This window comes from Equus asinus, chromosome 5, assembly GCF_041296235.1.
Source record: "Equus asinus isolate D_3611 breed Donkey chromosome 5, EquAss-T2T_v2, whole genome shotgun sequence".
Taxonomy (NCBI): Eukaryota; Metazoa; Chordata; class Mammalia; order Perissodactyla; family Equidae; genus Equus; species Equus asinus.
Genome location: NC_091794.1, coordinates 106,365,315 through 106,385,935, shown reverse-complemented (window position 1 = coordinate 106,385,935; position 20,621 = coordinate 106,365,315). Strand labels below are relative to the sequence as shown.

General features: G+C 39.3%; 1 protein-coding gene across 3 annotated transcripts in view; it reads left to right on the top strand.

Annotated features, from left to right (window-relative positions):
- The window catches only part of UBE4B (ubiquitination factor E4B), a 122,702-nt gene that overhangs the window by 76,815 nt on the left and 25,266 nt on the right, over positions 1-20,621 (top strand). For all 3 annotated transcript variants that reach the window (XM_014849839.3, XM_044769649.2, XM_070511134.1), the window contains 11 exons: positions 57-140; positions 2,697-2,753; positions 3,565-3,681; positions 3,781-3,879; positions 4,253-4,366; positions 5,819-6,017; positions 9,612-9,750; positions 16,768-16,867; positions 18,516-18,643; positions 19,523-19,621; positions 20,365-20,600. In XM_014849839.3, the coding sequence (XP_014705325.1) occupies positions 57-140; positions 2,697-2,753; positions 3,565-3,681; positions 3,781-3,879; positions 4,253-4,366; positions 5,819-6,017; positions 9,612-9,750; positions 16,768-16,867; positions 18,516-18,643; positions 19,523-19,621; positions 20,365-20,600 (1,372 nt within the window). The remainder of the gene's footprint in view (positions 1-56; positions 141-2,696; positions 2,754-3,564; positions 3,682-3,780; positions 3,880-4,252; positions 4,367-5,818; positions 6,018-9,611; positions 9,751-16,767; positions 16,868-18,515; positions 18,644-19,522; positions 19,622-20,364; positions 20,601-20,621) is intronic.

Sequence of the window (20,621 nt, the reverse complement as noted above, 5' to 3'; positions counted from 1 at the left end):
TTCTTAGATTTTCTTAAACTTACATTTCTGATTTTGTTGTGTTTTTTTCCTTATAGATCTTTATCCCCATTTTACAAGGCCTGGCTCTTGCTGCCAAAGAGTGCTCCCTCGATAGTGACTACTTTAAATACCCCCTCATGGTAAAACTTTGTTCTTTTTCTTTAACTCATTCAATGGATGTATTTCTTCCAGATTATTTTAACATACACTTTTCTTTCAGGTCCTTGATCAACCTTGTTTTCAGATTTAAAACATGCAATCATTGTGTTGGCCATGCAGTGTCTGGTGTGCAGTGAGATGCATCAGTGAAGACAGTTAGCAGCCCGGTACATGTTCCACTCGTTCGAGTCCTAGACAGGAGTCAGTGGTGCAGTCAGTAAAACGTACTTCGCCTTACTGTATAACTTAGGAAAACCATCATTACTGGTGGTATCCTTCCTATTCTCCTAGCAATGAGCATACCATATTTGGGATAAAATTATGCTGTTTAAAAAACCTATTACAAATGCAAATAAAAAAGCAGAGTTACACTAAGAAAAGTGATACGATTTTATCTTTATGTAGTGACTTTCTCCAGAAACTCTCAGAGTAATTCTCCTATTCATCTTCCCGGTTTCCTGAGGCTGTACACTTCACTTCAAGCTTTGATTGGAAAACACAGATCTGTTTAGGTCCTTAAGGCAGTTAGAGCAAGTATAAATCCTAGACAGACCTCCAGCCGGCTTCACATCAAGGACCTCGACTGTTGTGAAAACATTGGAACTAGAAAGAAAATCAGAGGTTCTTTTCTTCTCTGTATTGGCTGCTTTGAAATTTCAGGAGAAAAATACTCTCAAGTATTACTGAATATTTTTCATTCTAGAAATATGAAGGAAAAATATCAAAATATGAAATTAGTTAACTATGTATAAATACCACCTTGTGTAAATTGAGGCCTTGGTTAAACTGGTATTTTTTACTGTAGTTGTCCCTTTAACTCGTTCTACTGATTTAATTCCATCTTACCATTAATTCCTTGCTTAGTCAGGACCTATTCTATGCCAGACACTGGGGGACAGGACACAGGAACTAATTAGACAAGGTACTGCCTCTCTTTAAGGTGCTCATAATGGACTGCAAAAATCAAGACCAGAACGACACAGCCAGATAATTACACTGAGATCAATGCCAACAGAGAGATGTACACAAAGGGTGCATTTATCTGTTTTAAAAAATCAAGACTGAGCTAAAAGGCTAAGAGACAGTGCTGGGAAATTAGAAGATGGAAGGGGAATTCTTTTAAAAATAATTTTGAATGGATTTATGTCAGGGCTCTTTCCATTGCATATGTTATTCAGGTTCCTAATAAAATTCTGTTAATCCTTATGCATTGTTCTATCTGTAGCAGATAAAAGGAAGTGGAATAATCTGATTGTTTGAGTTCAGTGGTGAAATATTTTAGAGCACATTAATTATTACTGTATCACGTAAATATTCCTTCATGGAATTGTTGACTTTTCTATTGTGGTTTGAATTAGCTTCATGTTTCAGTAAAGAGCTTTTAGTGTCAGATATCAACAAAATGTTCTTGGTCAAAAGACAAAGGCCTCCATTAAGATAGACAAGAGTTTTATTTTGTACCATTATTGATGCTTGTAGAACAATGAGAGTGCAGTGCGAGAAAGGACAATAATGAGAGGCAGGAAGAAGAGCTAAAATCAGAAACAATTGTGATTATTCTCTAGGTCAGTGGATCTCAACTTTGCTATACTTTGCAATCACCTGGGGGTCTTTAAAGAATACCAATGCCTGGCTTCTAGACATTGTTATTTTATTCATCCAGGGTGTGGTAAGGGTATGACCTGACATAGGGCTTTTCAAAGGCTTCCCAGGTGATCCTAATGTGCAGCAAAGTTTAGCAACACCCCCTCCTGTCCCCCTACTAGGCAGTGAGAACCTTTCCTTCTCAGTGGTTCTCTGAACCTCACTGGCTTCTTGAAGAAGTGTCAGTGCCTAAATGCATTGACCCAAAAGTTTCCATCAGCTGCTTTAGCAACTTTTATAGCTGTGTCCAAATCACAGAGAAAATTAAATTCACTATTAAAATGGGGCTTATTGGATCACCATGGCCATGTTAAACTATGTTAAAATCCCTAAAAGCTATTTTTCCTGATTCTCTAATTTTAAGAATGATTGGAGCGCCAAAGGAAAATATTGGAGTTCTCAAAAATACAAGAGATCTGGAAACTAAGTAATACTTTTAAAAATGTTCTGAATTTGATAGCTTATTAAATTGTAATTATTTATAGTCCTCTTTAGCACCAGCAAGACTACTCATCTAAAGTTTATGAAGCATATCTTTTTGACGTGGAAAGATGTCAAGTAAAAAAATCATTTTTTGTAAAAGATATGCACGTTTATCTCTCTATGCACAAAAATATGTATTGAAAGCTGTTAACTAAAATATCAATAGAGGTTATCTCTTAGGGTAAAGTTTATGAGTGATTTTTAGTTTCATTTTATATTTCTGTATTATCTGAAGTTTTTTACAATATGTACATATTAGTTTATTCATCAGAAAATCAATGAAGCTGTTAGTATTTTGGAGGGAATGTATTTATCTTTATAGCAACATTAAAGCTATTCTTTGATGTTATACTTGGCAGTCAGTTTAAGATGAAATGCATTTAAATGACTCCTTCCGATCTTACTTCTAGGCTTTAGGTGAACTCTGTGAAACCAAGTTTGGAAAGACACATCCTGTGTGCAATTTGGTAAGTGCCTCCCTGATAGGCTTGCTCATTTTCAGTGAACTTAGAACTGGAAGATATTCCTTAAGTAACATTTTCTGAAAAATGTCTCTTGGAGGACATTTAGACATAGGTAACGTGTGGGTGGCTTTCAACTGTTAAGTTGTCATCCTATACATTGTTTCCTGGGATGAAGTTATTTACTTGCTTTTGTGATTTTTTTTGTGTGTGTAAGTATTGTACAACTAGAATAACAAGTCCTATGGGAAAAATTTACTTGAATCCTTTGGTAGTATAAGAATAGTTCATTTCCACTCTTATCAAAGAATATCTTGAAACATAAAAATTAAAAGAATATCTTATAGGGCCGGCCTGGTGGCCAAGTGGTTAAGTTCGCGCGCTCCTCTTGGGCGGCCCATGGTTTCGCCGGTTCAGATCCTGGGCGTGGACATTGCACCACTCATCGGGCCATGCTGAGGCAGCATCCCGCATGCCACGACTAGAAGGACCCACAACTAAAGATACACAGCTATGTACCGAGGGGCTTTGAGAGAAAAAAGGAAAAATAAAATCTTAAAAAAAAAAAGAAGAAGAAGAAGAAGATCTTATGCAGCTGTAGTGGAGGAGTTGGAGGGTTTTCTTCCATCTGAGATTAGAAAATGCCAATAGGGCTCCTCAGATATTTGTGAGGCTTATGATTTTGGAAGTTAAGTGTCAGTTGTTGTACTGGGCTCTGAACTAGCTGAAGAGGTTGGCGGTTGAGAACTCTATTGATTACATTTTTACCTCTCTCGTTGATTTAGCAGCTTGATTTGCCCTTCCATTTTTTGCATAGGTTGCTTCTTTGCCGCTGTGGTTGCCTAAATCCTTAAGCCCTGGCTCTGGGCGGGAGCTGCAGAGACTCTCTTATTTGGGGGCTTTCTTCAGCTTCTCAGTCTTTGCAGAAGATGATGTAAGTACAGCGGCCATTTGCACTTTGCTGCTCTTATGTTCAGATTCCTTCTCAAATGTACATTATATGTTGATTGAATTTTTTCCTTTTTCTTTCCAGGCTAAAGTGGTTGAAAAATATTTCTCAGGGCCTGCCATTACCCTGGAGAACACTCGCGTGGTTAGCCAGTCACTGCAGCATTACTTGGAGCTGGGAAGGGTAGGTGTGCAGAAAATGAATCCAAAGGCTGACTATGTCTTCAGTTCTGAAACTTAAAAAGCAGCAAAATTATAGGCTAATTGTAGTGTAATTGAGGTAATTTGGTCCTATCCTGGAAAGGAAATAGCAAAGGCTATTTTATTAAAACTATAACTACTTACCTCCTCCACTCCATGTTCTGTTTTCATGCTAATTATCTTGCCACAGTTGAATGTGGACTTTTCTTCTATTCCTGTTGTAGTCAGGCTGTCCTGAAATGAGTGGATGTGGGAGAGGAGAGAAAGTGGGAGGGAGGCTAGCTTTTCTTGAAGTCAAAAACGGATAATTTTAAAATGAAGTTTTAATTTTTTTTTCTTTTTAAAATAAATTTCAGCAAGAGCTTTTCAAGATTCTGCATAGTATTTTGTTAAATGGTGAAACCCGTGAGGCTGCTCTTGGTTACATGGCAGCTGTTGTCAACGCCAATATGAAGAAAGCACAGCTGCAGGTAGGATTCCTGAAGGCTACTTTTATTTATTCCTTAAGTTCATTCATCCACCTTAGATTTATCCAGTACCTACCAGGCATTGTTCTGGGAAGTGGAAATACAGTGTTGACCAAGATAGAACAGTTTCCTGCATTTTTGGAGCTTAAGTTCTATAGGGTAATTGAGTAGACATGTAAATATATTATTTCAGACAGTCCTAGAATCTTTGAAGCAGATAAAGCAAGGCAGAGGACTTGAGAGTAACCGTTGCAGGTACCAGAAGGAAGGTATGGTAGTGATTTTTGCTCAGATGGCAGGGAGGGCCCCTTTAAGGAGGTGACGTTTGATTAGAGACCTGACTCGTGTGAAAGAGGCAGCCATTGTAGGGTTGGGAAAAGAGCTTTCTAGGTACACTAAGGCGGGAATGAACCAGCTTTGGCACAAGCCCCACATGCAGGCTTTTGTGGCTGGAGGATAGTGAACAGGAAGAGAATGGCAGGTCATGGGCTCCCAGGGTTAGCAGAGGCTCCGTCACGTTGGGCTGATGTGGTAAGAACTGTGATGCGAAACCATTGGAGGGTTTTTCAGCAAGGAAACCACCAAATTTGCTGAGAATGGACTAAAGTGGGAGGAGGGGCAGGAGCCAACCCAAGGAGACTGGTTGCCAGGTTATGCATGCACCATTCCTAATGAAGGAGGCTGGCGGCTTGGACTTTGCCAGAATAGAAAAGTGGAAAGGGTATCCATCCTGTATGATTAATGAATGATGTGACATTTCTACTCAGAAGAAAAAAGCAAGCATAGAGATGAGTGTGGACCTGGTATAGACTGCCTGGATTTCCAGTTGTGGTTCCATCATTTACTAAGAGTGAGACTTCAGACAGTTACTTCTCTGTGTCTCCGTTTCCTCATTGTTAAGTGGGGATGATAACAGTATCTCACTTGTGGGTTTACTACATGTAAAGCTGTTAGAATAGTGCCTAGTACATAGTGATTACTCAACCAATGTTAACTGTTTACTATGATTGTTACATTATTAATGCAGGACTGCTAATGCTCTTGGCTGGAGAAACTGTTAGTCAGGTGGGTAACAGTAAAACTAGTTGTTCTGATGCTCTTGAGGGGAAATAAAGAAGAGAAAGGAAGCAATATTTATTGTGTTTCTGCTTACTAATTATGAGGATCTTAGGCAAATCGCTCAAATTCCCTGAGCCCTAGTTTCCTCCTCTATAAAATGTGAATAACAGGATCACTGATTTCTAAGGGCTGTTGTGAAGATTAGGTGAGAGAGCGTAAAATGCTTCACATAATGATTAACACTCGACAAATAGCCCCTGCTTAATAGAGTGACAGTGGTGACGATAAATGTCCTTCATTGACTTAAGGATGAAAGTTTGGTCTCCTTTCTTGTAAAGTTGTGCCAAAATTTCTCTTCAAATCATTATTTCAAATGCTTCCTTTCACATTCCACAGACAGATGATAGATTGGTATCTACAGATGGATGTATGCTGAATTTCCTTTGGGTGCTGCAGCAGCTAAGTACAAAGATCAAGTTAGAGACAGTTGATCCCACGTATATATTCCACCCAAAGTGTCGGATCACTCTTCCCAATGATGAGACGAGAGTGAACGCAACGATGGAGGATGTGAACGACTGGCTGACTGAACTTTGTGAGTGACATGTTCATTATTAGTCATTAAGACACTGTGCTTTTATTTTTTTTTAATTAAAAAAAAAATAGAAGGGATATACGTCCTCTATCAGAAGGATATAATTGGACTCAAAGCATCATCCTGCAGTTGGATTTGACACCAACTGCAGCAGCCTGTCTGTCACCTCCCTGCCCCCACCGCCTTGCTCCCTCTTGCCCCCTGTTCCTGTCCTCTGTCATTAGTGCCAGTTTTCCCTGACTCCTTTTCCCGCATGCTGTGACATCAGACTCAGCCTCCTCTACCTTCCTCAGGCTCACTCTGTGAGGAGTGTGGTGGTTGGAGGAGTATGTCTAAGGACTTGATTGCTTGTCTTGCTCAGGGAGTCAACATTACTGGTATTTACGAGTCATAACTCTTTTATGGCCAGATTTTACTGGCCAGTAGGAAGCTATTTCTAAGCCGTGGTACATTTTAACCAAAGCATAGGAGATTTTAGTGTGCCTTTCATTTTGACCTTCCCTTACATTCTATAGGCTTAAGGGATTATCAGGAAAAGAACTTTAATGAATATCATAATAGTAGCTATACTGTCTTCTAGTTAAGTATGAGGAGACTGAGGTTGTAAAAGGTGCCAAGCTCACCTAGCCTGTTATTCAGGTTTTCTGGGCCAAGTCCAGGGCTCTTTCTGCTCCACCACACTGCCTGGTGTGAATTCCACCTTGTGGATGTTTCATTAGTTTGGTTGCAGTTTCTCATATTTGTCAGTAGTGAAGGAAGCAATCTAATTCTTTATGAAATTTCTGTTTCACTTAGGAAACCTGACTTCAGATAAACCAGGCAGACTCCAGACTTAGTATCTGGGCTTTTGGGGTCAGGGCTGGGGTTGGGGGAGTTGTAGGGTTGTGGAGAAGATCAGAGGAGTTTTCCAGAGAGCAAGCTGCCCAGAGAAAGGCTGGCGCTGAGGAAGACCTTTGCTGAGGAAGGCCCTTCTAGAGGGAGCGTCTGTGGGAAAGAGGATGAAGAAGAGAGCCTATGCTGCTCTGTCTCAGCTGCTTTCTTGGCTAAATGCTGTCGTGACCCAGAGAGGTCCAGAGATGCAGAGGGAGAGAATGTGAAGGAGTAAAGATAGAGGAAACAGAAGAGAAGGAAAGACAACAGGCAAAGGGAAGTTCTGGAAGCTTGTGACAGATAAGAAGTATCTGAGAGAGGTCATCAGGAAAACAGAAAGTAGAAATGCAAGAGAAATGGGCACCATATTTTATGTTGCAAAAACTCAAAAATAATGATACTGGGTTTGCAAGTGATTCCTAAGTTGGGAAAAAATGACTTTCTGCTTTTGCATTTTTTTTTGTTTAGGTGTAATCCCAAAGCGTCTGTCAATAAAGGGCATGCTGTTCATTCACCTCAGTGAGCCACACCCAGCTCATGTGGATGGCTGGTTTACAGCTGCCCCAGTTGAGAAGTTCGAGTTTATAGAGTCTAGAAAAAATATTTTCTTTTGTTTGGATGCTAGTGATTCCTCACAAATTGTTATTACCTCTCTAGAAAATGAATTTATGAGCTAGAGATATACAGTAAAAGTTAATACAGTAAAAAAGTACTTATTTGAGTTAGCCAAAATCAAATAGACACATAAAACAAATAGAAGGAAATATATTCTTCAGAGTTTAAATATATATATATATATAATAAAAATAATGGCAGTGACTTAGTTATTATATAGATTTTATATATGCCAATTAAAATTCTCATGAAATATTTCATAGATCTTGATGAATGGATGGAATAAAATTATGAATATTTTGAAGGTGTTGTGATTATTGATCTTTTCCTCCATATTATAAAACATGTTATTTGATCAAAACACTATGGCAGACATCAAAACACTGTGGCAGGAGCCAGCCCCATGGACGAGTGGTTAAGCTCACGTGCTCCACTTGGACGGCCTAGGGTTTCACCAGTCTGGATCCTCGACATGGACCTAGCACCTCTAATCAAGCCACGCTGAGGCAGGATCCCACATAGCAGAACCAGAAGGACATACAACTAGAATATACAACTATGTACTCGGGGACTTTTGGGAGGAAAAGAAGGAAAAAAAGAAGACTGCCAACAGATGTTAGCTCAGGGACCAATCTTAAAATAAAATAATTTAAAAAACACTATGGCATTTATTTTTTAAATATGATAAAGTTATTCATGGAATAGGATAGAGATTCCCTGCTCACCTGACAGTGGCAGCATCATGATCAGATATACACATTCCAGAAAAATATTTAAACTATCATAAGAACTAAGTATCTGATGAATAGTAAAGTCAGTATTTGGTTAATGTCATTTGAATGAGTAATTGATGTAATCTTGGACTAACCTCACAGACTGATAAATTCCAGAAGAATCAAAGGGTTAAACAATTTAAAAAATTCATTAAAAAAACCTGAAAAAAACAGAGGATTTGACCCAGCCATTAAAGAGAGAGAAATTTGTAATGATTTAAGAAATAAAGAGACAGTATGTATATATCTTAGTATATAAACACACCTTTTATAGAACGAGACAAAATAAATATGTAAAATAAAAAGAATGGAGGGAAATATCAGTTGCATAATTTATAAAATCATGCAATTCAAAATACAGAACTGTTATAAATGTGTAAGGCCAAAGCTAAATTCTACCAAGAGACAGTTTTCTTTTAGTATATGTCATAGGAAATGAAATACACTTGTAGGAAAAAATATGTATACTTGTGGGAATTGTATACAAATTGAAAGAAATTCAAGTGCCAATATACAGCTATAAATTATCCAAAAATGAAGTGATAAGATAGAGTGACAGTTTATGATGAAACAGATGGCACTTAATCAATTTATTCAGTCTATCTAAAGTGAATTCTGGGACTCCATAACAAAAATTATAATACTAACTCTCAATAATTCCACTTTCCAGAATATGCGTCCAAAGCTAAGGAGGTGAGAGAGTAATTTTTTATACATAGATCCTTCTAGCACTATTTCTAATAGAGAAAAATTAAGAACATTTCCCAACAGTAGGGAAATGGCTATGGTATCTGTAGCTTATTAAAATTTTGAGATTTAAAATGATGTTTGTGAACTGTGTCGAATAATGGAAATGGTTGTATAAAATACATGAAGAAAATATATCACAAAAGATGGTTGAGCACTGGCCCCACGGCCAAGTGGTTGAGTTCATGCTCTGCTTCAGTGGCCCAAGCTTTCACTAGTTTGGATCCTAGGCTTGAACCTAGCACCACCCATCAAGCCATGCTGAGGTGGCATCCCACGTAGAAGAGCGAGAAGGACCTGCAACTAGAACATACACCTGTGTACTGGGGGGCTTTGGGGAGAAGAAGAAGAAAAAAAAAAGATGATTGGTGTTCATCTATGTAAACACTTAATCAGATGGGGCAGAATACCTAGTAACTAAATGGAGCTTATAGGAATTCTTTTTCTTGTATTACTTAAGTCTATAATTTTTAAAAAGCATCCTTAAACTTTTGAAAATTCAAGTGTAATTTTGTTTTCTGAATTGTGATTTTTCTCTGATTTAGTCACGTAATAGACTTTATTTAGAGGATTATGTTATTTTTCCTAGATGGAGATCAGCCTCCATTTTCTGAGCCGAAATTCCCTACAGAATGCTTCTTTCTTACCCTGCACGCCCACCACCTGTCTATTCTGCCAAGTTGCCGTCGCTATATCCGCAGACTCCGGGCCATCCGGGAGCTCAATAGGTGAGTGCATGATGCCATGTCCTGAGACTGCCTGAGTCACCACTTGTTTTTGTGAGCAAGCAGTTCCTTTGTGACCAGTAGATTTGAATGTGGGGGGTATGTGTGTTCCAGTGCACCATCTGCCTCCACTACCACGTCCATGTTCCTCAGTTGACCAGAGCTCTTTATGTGGTAAAGTGACCCAAACTTTGGTTTCTTAGAGTTCTCAACCCTTGGGTATGTGGTTACTACCGACTTCCATTAACTTCTACTGGGCATTTTAAAGGATCTCTTGGATTCCACACATACCTCGCCTTCCCTGGACTGTGAAGCAGTAATTCTGGTTTCCCTTAATAAACAAGATCATTTACTCCCGCCAGCATTTAATTCACTTTCGTGCATGTTGTCCTGTGGCATACGGAGTCCAAAATGGCCACATGTAGCCTCAATTTCCAATTAATTAACACCGTTGTTGTTTTTCTTAATCTAAGGATTTCTCCCCATGTACCAGCACCTCTAAACAAACAAAAGTCACAGGAGTAGGATGCGAACATTTTTTTGAACAGGTCATCTGGAATAGTAATAGAATGGCCACTTCCACCATTTAGTCCAGGACCAATATAGTCTGGTTATGACAGAAAGTGTGTCATATCTATAATTCTATATCTATATCTACATTGCTAAAATCACTAATTAATCCTAATAGTTACTCTGTAGATTCTTTAAGATTTTCTTTCTACACATAATCATGTTATCTGTAAATGATGAGTTTCTTTCTTTCATACGCTTTTTTGTTCATGCCTTAGTGCCCTGGCCATAATTTCTACTACAATCTTGAGTGGAAATAACCTTGAAATTTCTCTCTTATTCCAAGTAATGGGGGAAAGATTTTTTGTATATCCTCTGTTGTCAGATTAAGGAAATTCCCTTTTATTTCTAGTTTTCTAATTTTTATTTTTAAAGATTGGCTCCTGAGCTAACATCTGTTGCCAATCATTCTTTTTTTTTTTTTTTTTTTTTTTTTAATTTTTTCTTCTCCCCAAAGCCCCCTGGTACATAGTGGTATATTCTAGTTGTGAGAGCCTCTGGTTGTGCTATGTGGGACAGTGCCTCAGCACAGCCCAAGGAGCAGTGTCTTGTCCGCGCCCAGGATCCAAACTGGAGAAACCCTGGGCTGCCGAAGCAGAGCACACAAACTTAACTTGTGCCACGGGGCCACTCCCTAAAAGTTTTTTATTTTTAACAGGAGTCAAATTTTTTTAAATACTTTTTCCATTTCTGTTGAGGAGATCAGATATTCATTTCTTCCTTTATTCTGTTAATGTGGTTGAATTGTATCAATTGGTTTTCTGATATCAAACCAACCTTTCATTCTTGGAATAAACTCAACTTTTATATTATTTCTTTTATATCTCACTGGATATTCAATTTGTTAACACCCTTTAGGATTTGAAAGGCTGACCTATAATTTTCATTTCTTGTTAAGTCCTTCCCAGATTTTGGTATCAACTTTATGCTTCCCATATGGAATGGATTGTCTTCTCTCTTTTTATATTCTTTGGAAGAGTTTATTATATAAGAAGTATGTTATTTCTTCCTTAAATGTTGGAAACGTTCATTGATGAATGAACTCTGGGCTTAGAGTTTTCTATGTGGAAAGGTTTTTAAAATTATGTATTTTATTCAATTAATAGATATAGGACTATTTATATTTTCATTTCATCTTGTGTCAGTTTTCCCATGATATCTAAAGTTTCAAAATTGCTAGGCATGAATTTGTTCATAATATCCTCTTTTTATCATTTTAATATCTGTAGGGTCTTTATTATTTCCTTCTACTTTCTTTTAGTTTAATTTGCTTTTTTGTGGATGTTTCTGTTGACTCTTGAGATTGATACTTAAATAATTTATTTTCAGTCCTTTCTTCTGCAGTCACCCCTCGGTATCTGTGGGTTCCTCATCCACGGATATGAGCCGCCTCGAATTTTGGTATCTGAGGGGGGTCCTGGAACCAGTGCGGATACCAAGGGTTGACTGTATATGATTTAAGGCTGTTCAGTTTCCCTCTAAGCATGCTTTAGCTGCGTCCCTCATTCTTCGTATGTCAGTTTTAGTTTTGAGATCTAATTGACATAGAACATTGTATTTCAAGTGCACAGTGTAATGATTCAATATTTGTATATATTGTGAATTCATCACCACAATAACTCTAGTTAACATCCATCACCATACATACGGTTTTTTTTTTTTCTTGTGATGAGAACTTTTAGGATCTACTCTTATCAACTTTTAAATATGCAGTACAGTATTATTCACTACAGTCACCATGCTGTATATCGCGTCCCCTTGACTTATTTATTTTATAACTGGAAATGTGTGCTTTTGACCCCCCTCAGCCATTTGACCCACCCCTCACCCACCACCTCTGGCAACCACCAATGTCGTCTCTGTATCTATGAGCTCAGTTTTTGTTTTTGGATTTTTTTTAAGCTTCCACATATAAGTGAGATCGTATGGTGTTTGTCTTTCTCTATCTGACTTACTTCACTTAATGCAATGCCCTCAAGGTCCATCCATGTTATTGCAAACGGCAAAATTTCATTCCCTTATTAAGGCTGAATAATATTCCATTGTGTATATGTACCACATTTCTTTATCCACTCATCTGTCGATGGACACTTAGGTTGTTTCTGTGTCTAGGCTATTATAAATAATGCTACAGTGAACATAGGGGTGCATATATTTTTTCAAATGAGTGTTTTTATTTTCTTCAGATAAATACCCAGGAAGTGGAATTGCTCAATCATGAAGTAGTTCTAATTTTAATTTTTTGAGAACCTCCATACTGTTTTCCACAGTGGTTGCACCAATTTAGATCCCACCAGCAGTGCACAAGGATTCCCTTTTCTTCTGCATCCTTGCTGACGTTTGTTATTTCTTGTCTTTTTTCTTTTTTTTTTTACTTTTTATTAAGATTATGATAGTTACAACCTTGTGAAATTTCAGTTGTATGTTATTGTTAGTCATCTTGTAGGTGCACCGCTTTACCCTTTGTGCCCTTCTCCCGCCCGACCCCCCCTTTTACTCTTTTTTAAAGATTGGCACCTGAGCTAACATCTGTTGCCAGTCTTTTTGTTTTCTTCTTCTTCTTCTTCTCCTTCTTCTTCGTCGTCTTCTCCCCAAAGCCCCCTGGTACATAGTTATATATTCTAGTTGTAGATCCTTTTGGTTTTGCCATGTGGGATGCTGCCTCAGCATGGCCTCATGGGCAGTGCTCGGTCTGCACCCAGGATCCGAACCAGCAAAGCCCTGGGCCACCGAAGCAGAGCGCATGAACTCAACCACTCTGCCATGGGGCTGGCCCCTATTTCCTGTCTTTTTGATAATAGCCATTCCCACTGGTGTGAGGTGATATCTCATTTTGCGTTTGATTTGAGTTTCCCTGGTGATTAGTCATGTTGAGCAACTTTTAGTATGTGATATTTTATTGTTCAGTTCAGTACATTTTCTAATTTTTATTATTTCTTGTTTGACCTGTGAGTTATATAAAAATATATTGTTTAAATTCCAGATTCTTGGGGAATTTGTCCATTTTCTTTTGTTATTGATTTCAAGCTAAATTCTTTTGTGGCCAGAAGACATATTCTGATTTGTGTCCTTTCAACTTTCTTGAGGTTTGCTTTATCGCCTAACATTTACATTAGTAAATGTTCCATATAGGCCTGAAAAGAATGTGCTTTCTGTATTGTTTATTGCACTGTGTCATATATATCGATTAAGTTCAGTTTGTTCATGTTTTGTTTGAATTTTCTTTATATCTGCTGATTTTATCAGGTTATAAAATCAGTTATTGAGAGAGGCTTATAAAAATTTCACACTATGATTGTGGATTTGTCTGTTTCTTCCTCCTGGAATGGATGCCATCCGGGGGTCCCTTCACTCCCACTGACTTTGGGGGATACATTTCAATGATGCCATCTGTCACCATCACTCCCAGCCTGCAGTGGAGTCACCATTGTGCTTTTCAGAGATGTTGGTGTTCCCCTGGCCTGTGTATTTTTCAATGTTGTGATACAAGATGTGTCCTCTAGGACATACTTGAGGGGGGCGTGTTTTGAGAGGGTGGTTATCTGAGCTAGTCATGTATGATAAATCTTTATTAATACTCCCAGCTTCTTAAATTTTGGATTCCTTCCTCTGAATTATATCAAGGAATTCCTGACAACTCAGCTTTGTTCAGAGTAGGTCACTGTCCATTCCAAGTTTCAGTCAATTAGCTGGGCACACAATGAGAATCCCTCCTAGCTACTCAGGATAATGTTGAATCCAGAATCTCTGGTAGGTGTAGTCATGTCAATGAATTTAGCCCTACATAGAAATATGTTAGCACGTTCCTCTCTTGCTGATCAAGCATCTTCAGAATCCGTTCCCACATGTACTCCCACATTTCTGTCACTACATACATAGTAGATAGAATGATGATGTCTCAAAGATATCCACATCCTAGTCACCAGAACCTGTGAATATGTTACCTTTACGTGGTAAAAGAGACTTTGCAGATGGGATTAAGTTTAGGCTCTTGAGATGGGGAGATTTTCCTGGATTATCTAGGTGGAGCCAGTGTATGACAAGAATCCTAATAAGAGGAAGGCAGGAAGGTGAAAGTGAGAGAAGGAAATTTGATGACAGAAGCAGATGTCAGTGACGTGGGTCCACGAGCCAAGGAATGCGGGTGACCTCTCCCCTGGAGCCTCCGGAAGGAATGTATCCACCCTGAACCATTTTAGACTTCTGACCTCCAGAACTCTGTCTGTAATTGTGTTGTTTCAAGCCACTCAGTTTGTGATAGTTTGTTACAGCAGCAGTAAGAAACTAATATAACACATTAGCAAATCTTACCCTTTTTTCCTTCATATGTGTGCTTCTCCTGCATGCAACTTTGTAATTGAGCCATAAACACAGTCACTGATCTCACTCTACCCGTGGTCCTAGAGGCAAGGAGGAATGCTAGTTGGAAGCTAAGGGAAATGGGCGTCACTCTGCAGCATAACCACCTCAGGTGCAGTCCTTGCGGGAGCCGCGTCTGTTAGCAAGCAAGGCTCAGGGCTCTAGGGATGTGGGGCCTTGGAGTCATCAAATCCTCCCGCAGTCCTCCATTTGCATTCTTGGAGTCCCAGTCTTGCTCTGACTTTCAGATAAGAGACCCAGTAAGGTTATGAATTCCGTCTGTGTTATAATTTGGTGCTTTGTAGAACCAGACTCTACTCTGTGGTCATCTTAGACCCTCCCTGGCTCATTGACTTTTCTTTGAGGTGAGATTTCAAAATCTTGCGCCTGTCATTTTATTCTGTAAGCTCTCTAGGCTGGTTAGAAGTCGCTGCTCCATCTCTTCATTCCAGGAGATTGCTCGTGATCATTTATGCAGCTGTTTTTCCACTGAGAACCTTGGGCTACCAGTGTTCCGTGCTCACATGATAACTGAGTCTTTACCACTTTCAAACCAGCCTCATCAAAGAACTAGTCTCAGAGGCCCATTTTTCCTGAGGGCTGTTGCCTGGAGCCTCTTGCGGTGCCAATAAGCATATAGATCTTTATATTAGTTTCCTCTTGCTGTTGCAATAGATTGCCACAACCTTTGTGACTTAAAACAACATAAATTATTACCTTACAGTTCTGGAGGTCAGGAGTCCTAAAATTAAGGCCGCACGCCTTCTGGAGGCTCTAGGGAAGAATCTCTTCCCTTGCCTTTTCCAGCTGCTAGAGACTGCCTGCGTTCCTCAGCTCATGGCTCCCTTCCTCCATTTTCAAAACCAACAGCATAGCATCTTCCTTTCTCCGTCTCTCTGACCTCTACTTCAGTTGTCACATTTCCTTGTCTTACTCTGACTCCCCCTTTCTCTTAGAAGGACAGTGATGATATTGGGCCCACCCAGACAATCCAGGATAACCTCCCCATCTTGAGGTCCATACCTTTAATCACATCTGCATAGTCCCCTTTGCTGTGTAAGATAACATATTCACAGATTTTGAGGATTAGTAGTGACATGGAGTGGGGGGGTTGGGCGGCGGGTATTATTGTGTCTACCGTGCTTATGTTCTAGTTGTAGATAAAAGAATCCAATTTATGTGGGATAAGCAGAAAGAAGAGTATTAAAGGTTACTGTTGGGTCTATTGAATCATTGGAATGGCTGGAAAAGAGGACTCCCAGAGCTCTCCTTGGAACCTGGGCCGGCAGGAAGCTGCTTCAAGGTTCACCTGGACAGTAGAGCCTCTGCCACCACTTCAGGCAAAACCCCTCCACCGCTGCTTCCAGAGCCTGCCACTTCACAGTATTCGCTTCTGCCTTCAGCGCGGGTTCACCTCTTGGTGGAAGCTAGGTCATGTGCGGAAATGCTAGCAGCAAGGGAATCTGGGAAATGTAATTTTAACAAATTTATCACCCTCTAGTTTTCTACACAATGTCTTGGTAGCAAGGGGTTGAAATAGTGTTAAGTGAGCCCGTCTTTAAAATACACAGCATATTACATCATCAGGGAAGACTTCACCTCGCTGCCGGGTCATATTTGAGCAGATTCCTGAAGGGAGTGAAGGAACAAGCTGCAAAGACAATCCCAGGGAAGAGCATTCCAAACAGAGGGAAAGATTGTAAAAGAAGAGAAGGAAATGCCACCAGTGAAGTAGCCTGTTGTTTTGAGTAATTGAGTAGGCATAGTAACCTTGAATTTTCATGAGACTTCTTTTTCTCCCTCCCAGAAAAATCAGGGAACAATGTATTTCCTTCCAAAAGAGATTACTACATTTCATCAAATCTGAAGTGCCATCAATTTTAAGACATCATTATTTTAGGAACCAATAAGAAAGGAAAGTGCTGCCAATTAGAACATAACTTGCCATTGATTGTAATGATTTTGCTGGTGCTAAAATGGGGTGGGGGGGAATGTGTGTCTGAGAGTCAATGAAATGGTCAAAATGAATAGATGAGATGGGTGATGTGTCTGTGTGTTTTCTTTTATTTGACTGTTAGCCTTTGATTTCAGAACTGTGGAAGATTTGAAAAATAATGAAAGCCAATGGAAAGATTCCCCACTGGCAACTAGACACCGCGAAATGCTGAAGCGCTGCAAGACTCAGCTTAAGGTCTGTGCCGTTAACTGGGATTAACAGTGATGTTCCCGCGGGAGTAAGTGCCTTGAGCGAGCAGTTTAGTGTCCTTATTTTTCTCTTCATTGTTCTTTTCCCCCAAAATACAATGATACATTTAAAAACTTGTTGATACTTTGCATGTATCTATATAGAATATTTAATTCTCAAGACAGGATATGCATATATTTTATGCCAGTGATAACATGCATTCTTAATGGATTTTTTCATCCACAGTTTAACATCACCTTACCTGGTGCAAGATCTTCCCCAACTGCTACCCCCCAACCCTGCACCCCAAAACATACACACTCCAATATATACAGCCATGCATTTTTGTGATGTTTGACAAAGTAGATTTGTGGGCACAACCAGAGGCACTCACAGCCAGAATATACTCCTATGTACTGGGGGGGTTTGGGGAGAAAAAAAAGGAAAAAAAAAGAAGACTAGCAACAGTTGTTTAAAAAAAAAAAAAAGTAGGTTTGTGGTAGTAGAAAAATCTCTTTCCTGTGTTCCTCACTCTTCATTTTTAGTTGAAAATGATCCATCTCACAGAACCTAACTATAGATGGGAAGATTTCTGCTTATGAGACATAGCTAAAAACAAATGCGGGGGCCGGCCCGGTGGCATTAGTGGTAAAGTTCACGCACTCTGCTTCAGCAGTCTGGGGTTTGTGGGTTCGGATCCCAGGCGTGGACCTACACACTGCTCATCAAACCATGCTGTGGCAGCGTCCCACATACAAAGCGGAGGAGGATTGGCACAGATGTTAAATCAGCGACAATCTTCCTCAAGCAAAAAGAGGAAGATTTACAACAGTTGTTAGCTCAGGGCCAATCTTCCTCACCAAAAAAAAAAGGAGAGAGAAACAAATGCTTTCTGAAGTTGAACAAGGGAAGCACAGATAGCAAATGTATGCATTTTTCTTAGGTTTATCTTCAAATTATAAAGCTGAATGTTAGCTGATAGTGTTTTCTGTTGATCAGTAAGATGATATATGGGAATTTTACCTGACTTAGATTTCTGGTACAAGTTAAGATTTCAGTTTTATTTACTAATATACTAGACCTCTTCAAAATGCAGAGTAAACCAGGGGCTCTTACTTGAGGTCTGTACACCCCCTAACTACTCCATGGGTCTGTTTCAAGGAGTCTGTAAACTGTTTAAATGTATATGTCACTGTGTGCGCGTGTGTGTGTTTAATTCTCACAGCCATCCTCTGAGATCGGTGTTAGATCCTTAGTGGACAAGCATTTTGCCCAAGGGCATCTCCTACATTGTGACCCAGAATTCCGATGCAGATTTGTCTGGCTTTTTCCCACTAACTACCCCTGAGCCCCAAAGGGCCTCCCCTGGCAACCCCCTTCCCAGTCAAGTTATTTAAAAAGGATGGTAATAACCTGCCTCTGAGCACTAACTGTGTGCTGGGCTTGGTGCCCCGTGGTTTGCATGGCATCACTTTTGTTTTTCTTAGAACAAAGAAAGCTCTTGACACATGACCAGCATCTTAGAGCTAGTTAGAGGTGAAGCTCTCGAGCCCTAGAACCTAGACTTCCAGCTCCTGGCCCATCCCCTGCCCGGTCACACCGCAGGTACTCAGCTGCCGACTAACCTTGGGTGGGGACATACCTACTTCCACAGAAACTGGTACGATGCAAGGCCTGTGCTGACGCTGGTTTACTTGACGAGAGCTTCCTGAGAAGATGTCTGAATTTTTATGGCCTTCTCATTCAGCTGCTGCTCCGCATCCTGGACCCTGCCTACCCCGAGTGAGTGTGTTCTTTCCGCTTCACCTCGTTGTCTCTACTCGTCTGGGCTGCGTTGTCTTTATGGTTCTTCAAAGTTGATAACTAAAACCAAAACCCTTACTTTATCAAGAATTCATTTTTAAATTTCCAGATTGTACTTATGGACACTATGAAATTAGTACTTTTAATATTTTCCCTGTAATTAGTTACAGTAATGAGGGAACATCAACACTGTTGTTTTAATTTTGACATAGTACTTTTTAAAAATCGGCTATAAAATCTTTGATTGATAGAAAAGGAAAGCTATAAATGGGAACCTGAAAGGTGGAGATAACTGGATATTAGGTCCTCCTAAGCACGGGGTCCAGGAAGATACTTAGCCAATTCAGAGAAGGAGCTGAGAACGTTGTTGATCTCCATCATCAACTGCATGTCTCCTCCAGGCAGCCATTTTTATTTTATTTATTATTATTATTATTATTTTATTGTGATTATGAAGTCTCTGGATCACGATGTTGGTGGGGTTGGCCCAAGCCTTCTGCAGGAGTGGAAAGTATTTAAAGTATATGTGGAGCTCTGTTGTCTCAAACTGTTTGAGTTGCATAAAATGACCAAACATGACCCTTTTATTTCCTTCCCATTTTATTTATTGCATTAGCCTTAACAGGAAATCAAGGAAGGGAAAACATTTCACACACACCCTAGCATATCTGCTGAATTCACTATTCCCTGTTCATTTTTGGTTGTGGTTTCTTTGCCTGTGTACTTTTTCATAGTTGTTTTATAGGATGAGGTTTTTCCCCAAATAAAGTGCTTATTTGGAATGGTAGTGCCATATTTCTTGTAGTTTGATGTGCCATAACAGTGTTTTGTGACTTGTGCTTTTCTTCTCTTTGACAGTGTAACACTGCCTTTAAATTCAGACGTCCCTAAGGTATTTGCAGCATTGCCTGAGTTTTATGTAGAAGATGTTGCTGAATTTTTATTTTTTATTGTACAGTAAGTACCTTTAACATATTGCACAGTCCTAATATATTTTTATATGTAATATGTGCATTATATTATAAACTGTATCACAAACCTCCATTTTATTCATGGAATTTTATACAACTGCTTTAACAGAATGCTGCCTGGAGACCGGAAAAATAAACCCAACTGTGGCACCACGCCAATTCCAATAATATCTCAAAGACAGAAGCAGGATTAACAATGCTGATAATATGTATTCTGTGAAAATTGAGCTGGATTTCTAATAATCGAGTATGTGTTTCTGAGAAACAGAAGGAGCAAACAGTTTATAAATATCTGCGTGAACATTCAAAAGCCAAAAATACCCACGTCTATATTTTGTACCAAAATTTTTCTCAATTGTAAAATTGGAGAGAGCTTACAAAGAAATGGTTTGAGTTTTACTGATACTTGAGATTGTTTTTAAATTAAAACAACTCCATCAAAAATTTTTTAAGTCTTTTTGGTAGTGAAGATCTTATGTGAAATTCACTTTGTGATTGAATCAAAGCTTTGCTTTACTTTCTAAAATATAGCATGTTATGGCCAATAGATGCAATAGGTTTTAAATTTATCTAGTTATGATGTAAACAGTCCCTTTAAACTCAGCAAGTTAAAGGGAATTTAGTATCCTGGCTCCTAGACCTGTTTGTCCCCTTTCCCACTAATGACACCAGCATCCCCCCAAGTTGAGTTTCTCAGAGCTTTATTTCCTGCTCTTCTCGCCTCTTCAGATACTCTCCTCAGGTGCTTTATGAGCCCTGTACTCAGGATATTGTGATGTTCCTCGTTGTGATGTTGTGTAACCAGAACTACATCCGAAATCCGTATCTCGTGGCCAAACTGGTAGAAGTCATGTTTATGACCAATCCTGCTGTTCAGCCACGAACCCAGAAGTTTTTCGAAATGATTGAGAACCATCCTCTCTCCACCAAATTGTTGGTCCCTTCCCTGATGAAGTTTTATACAGGTAGGTTCCTGGGTACACAGG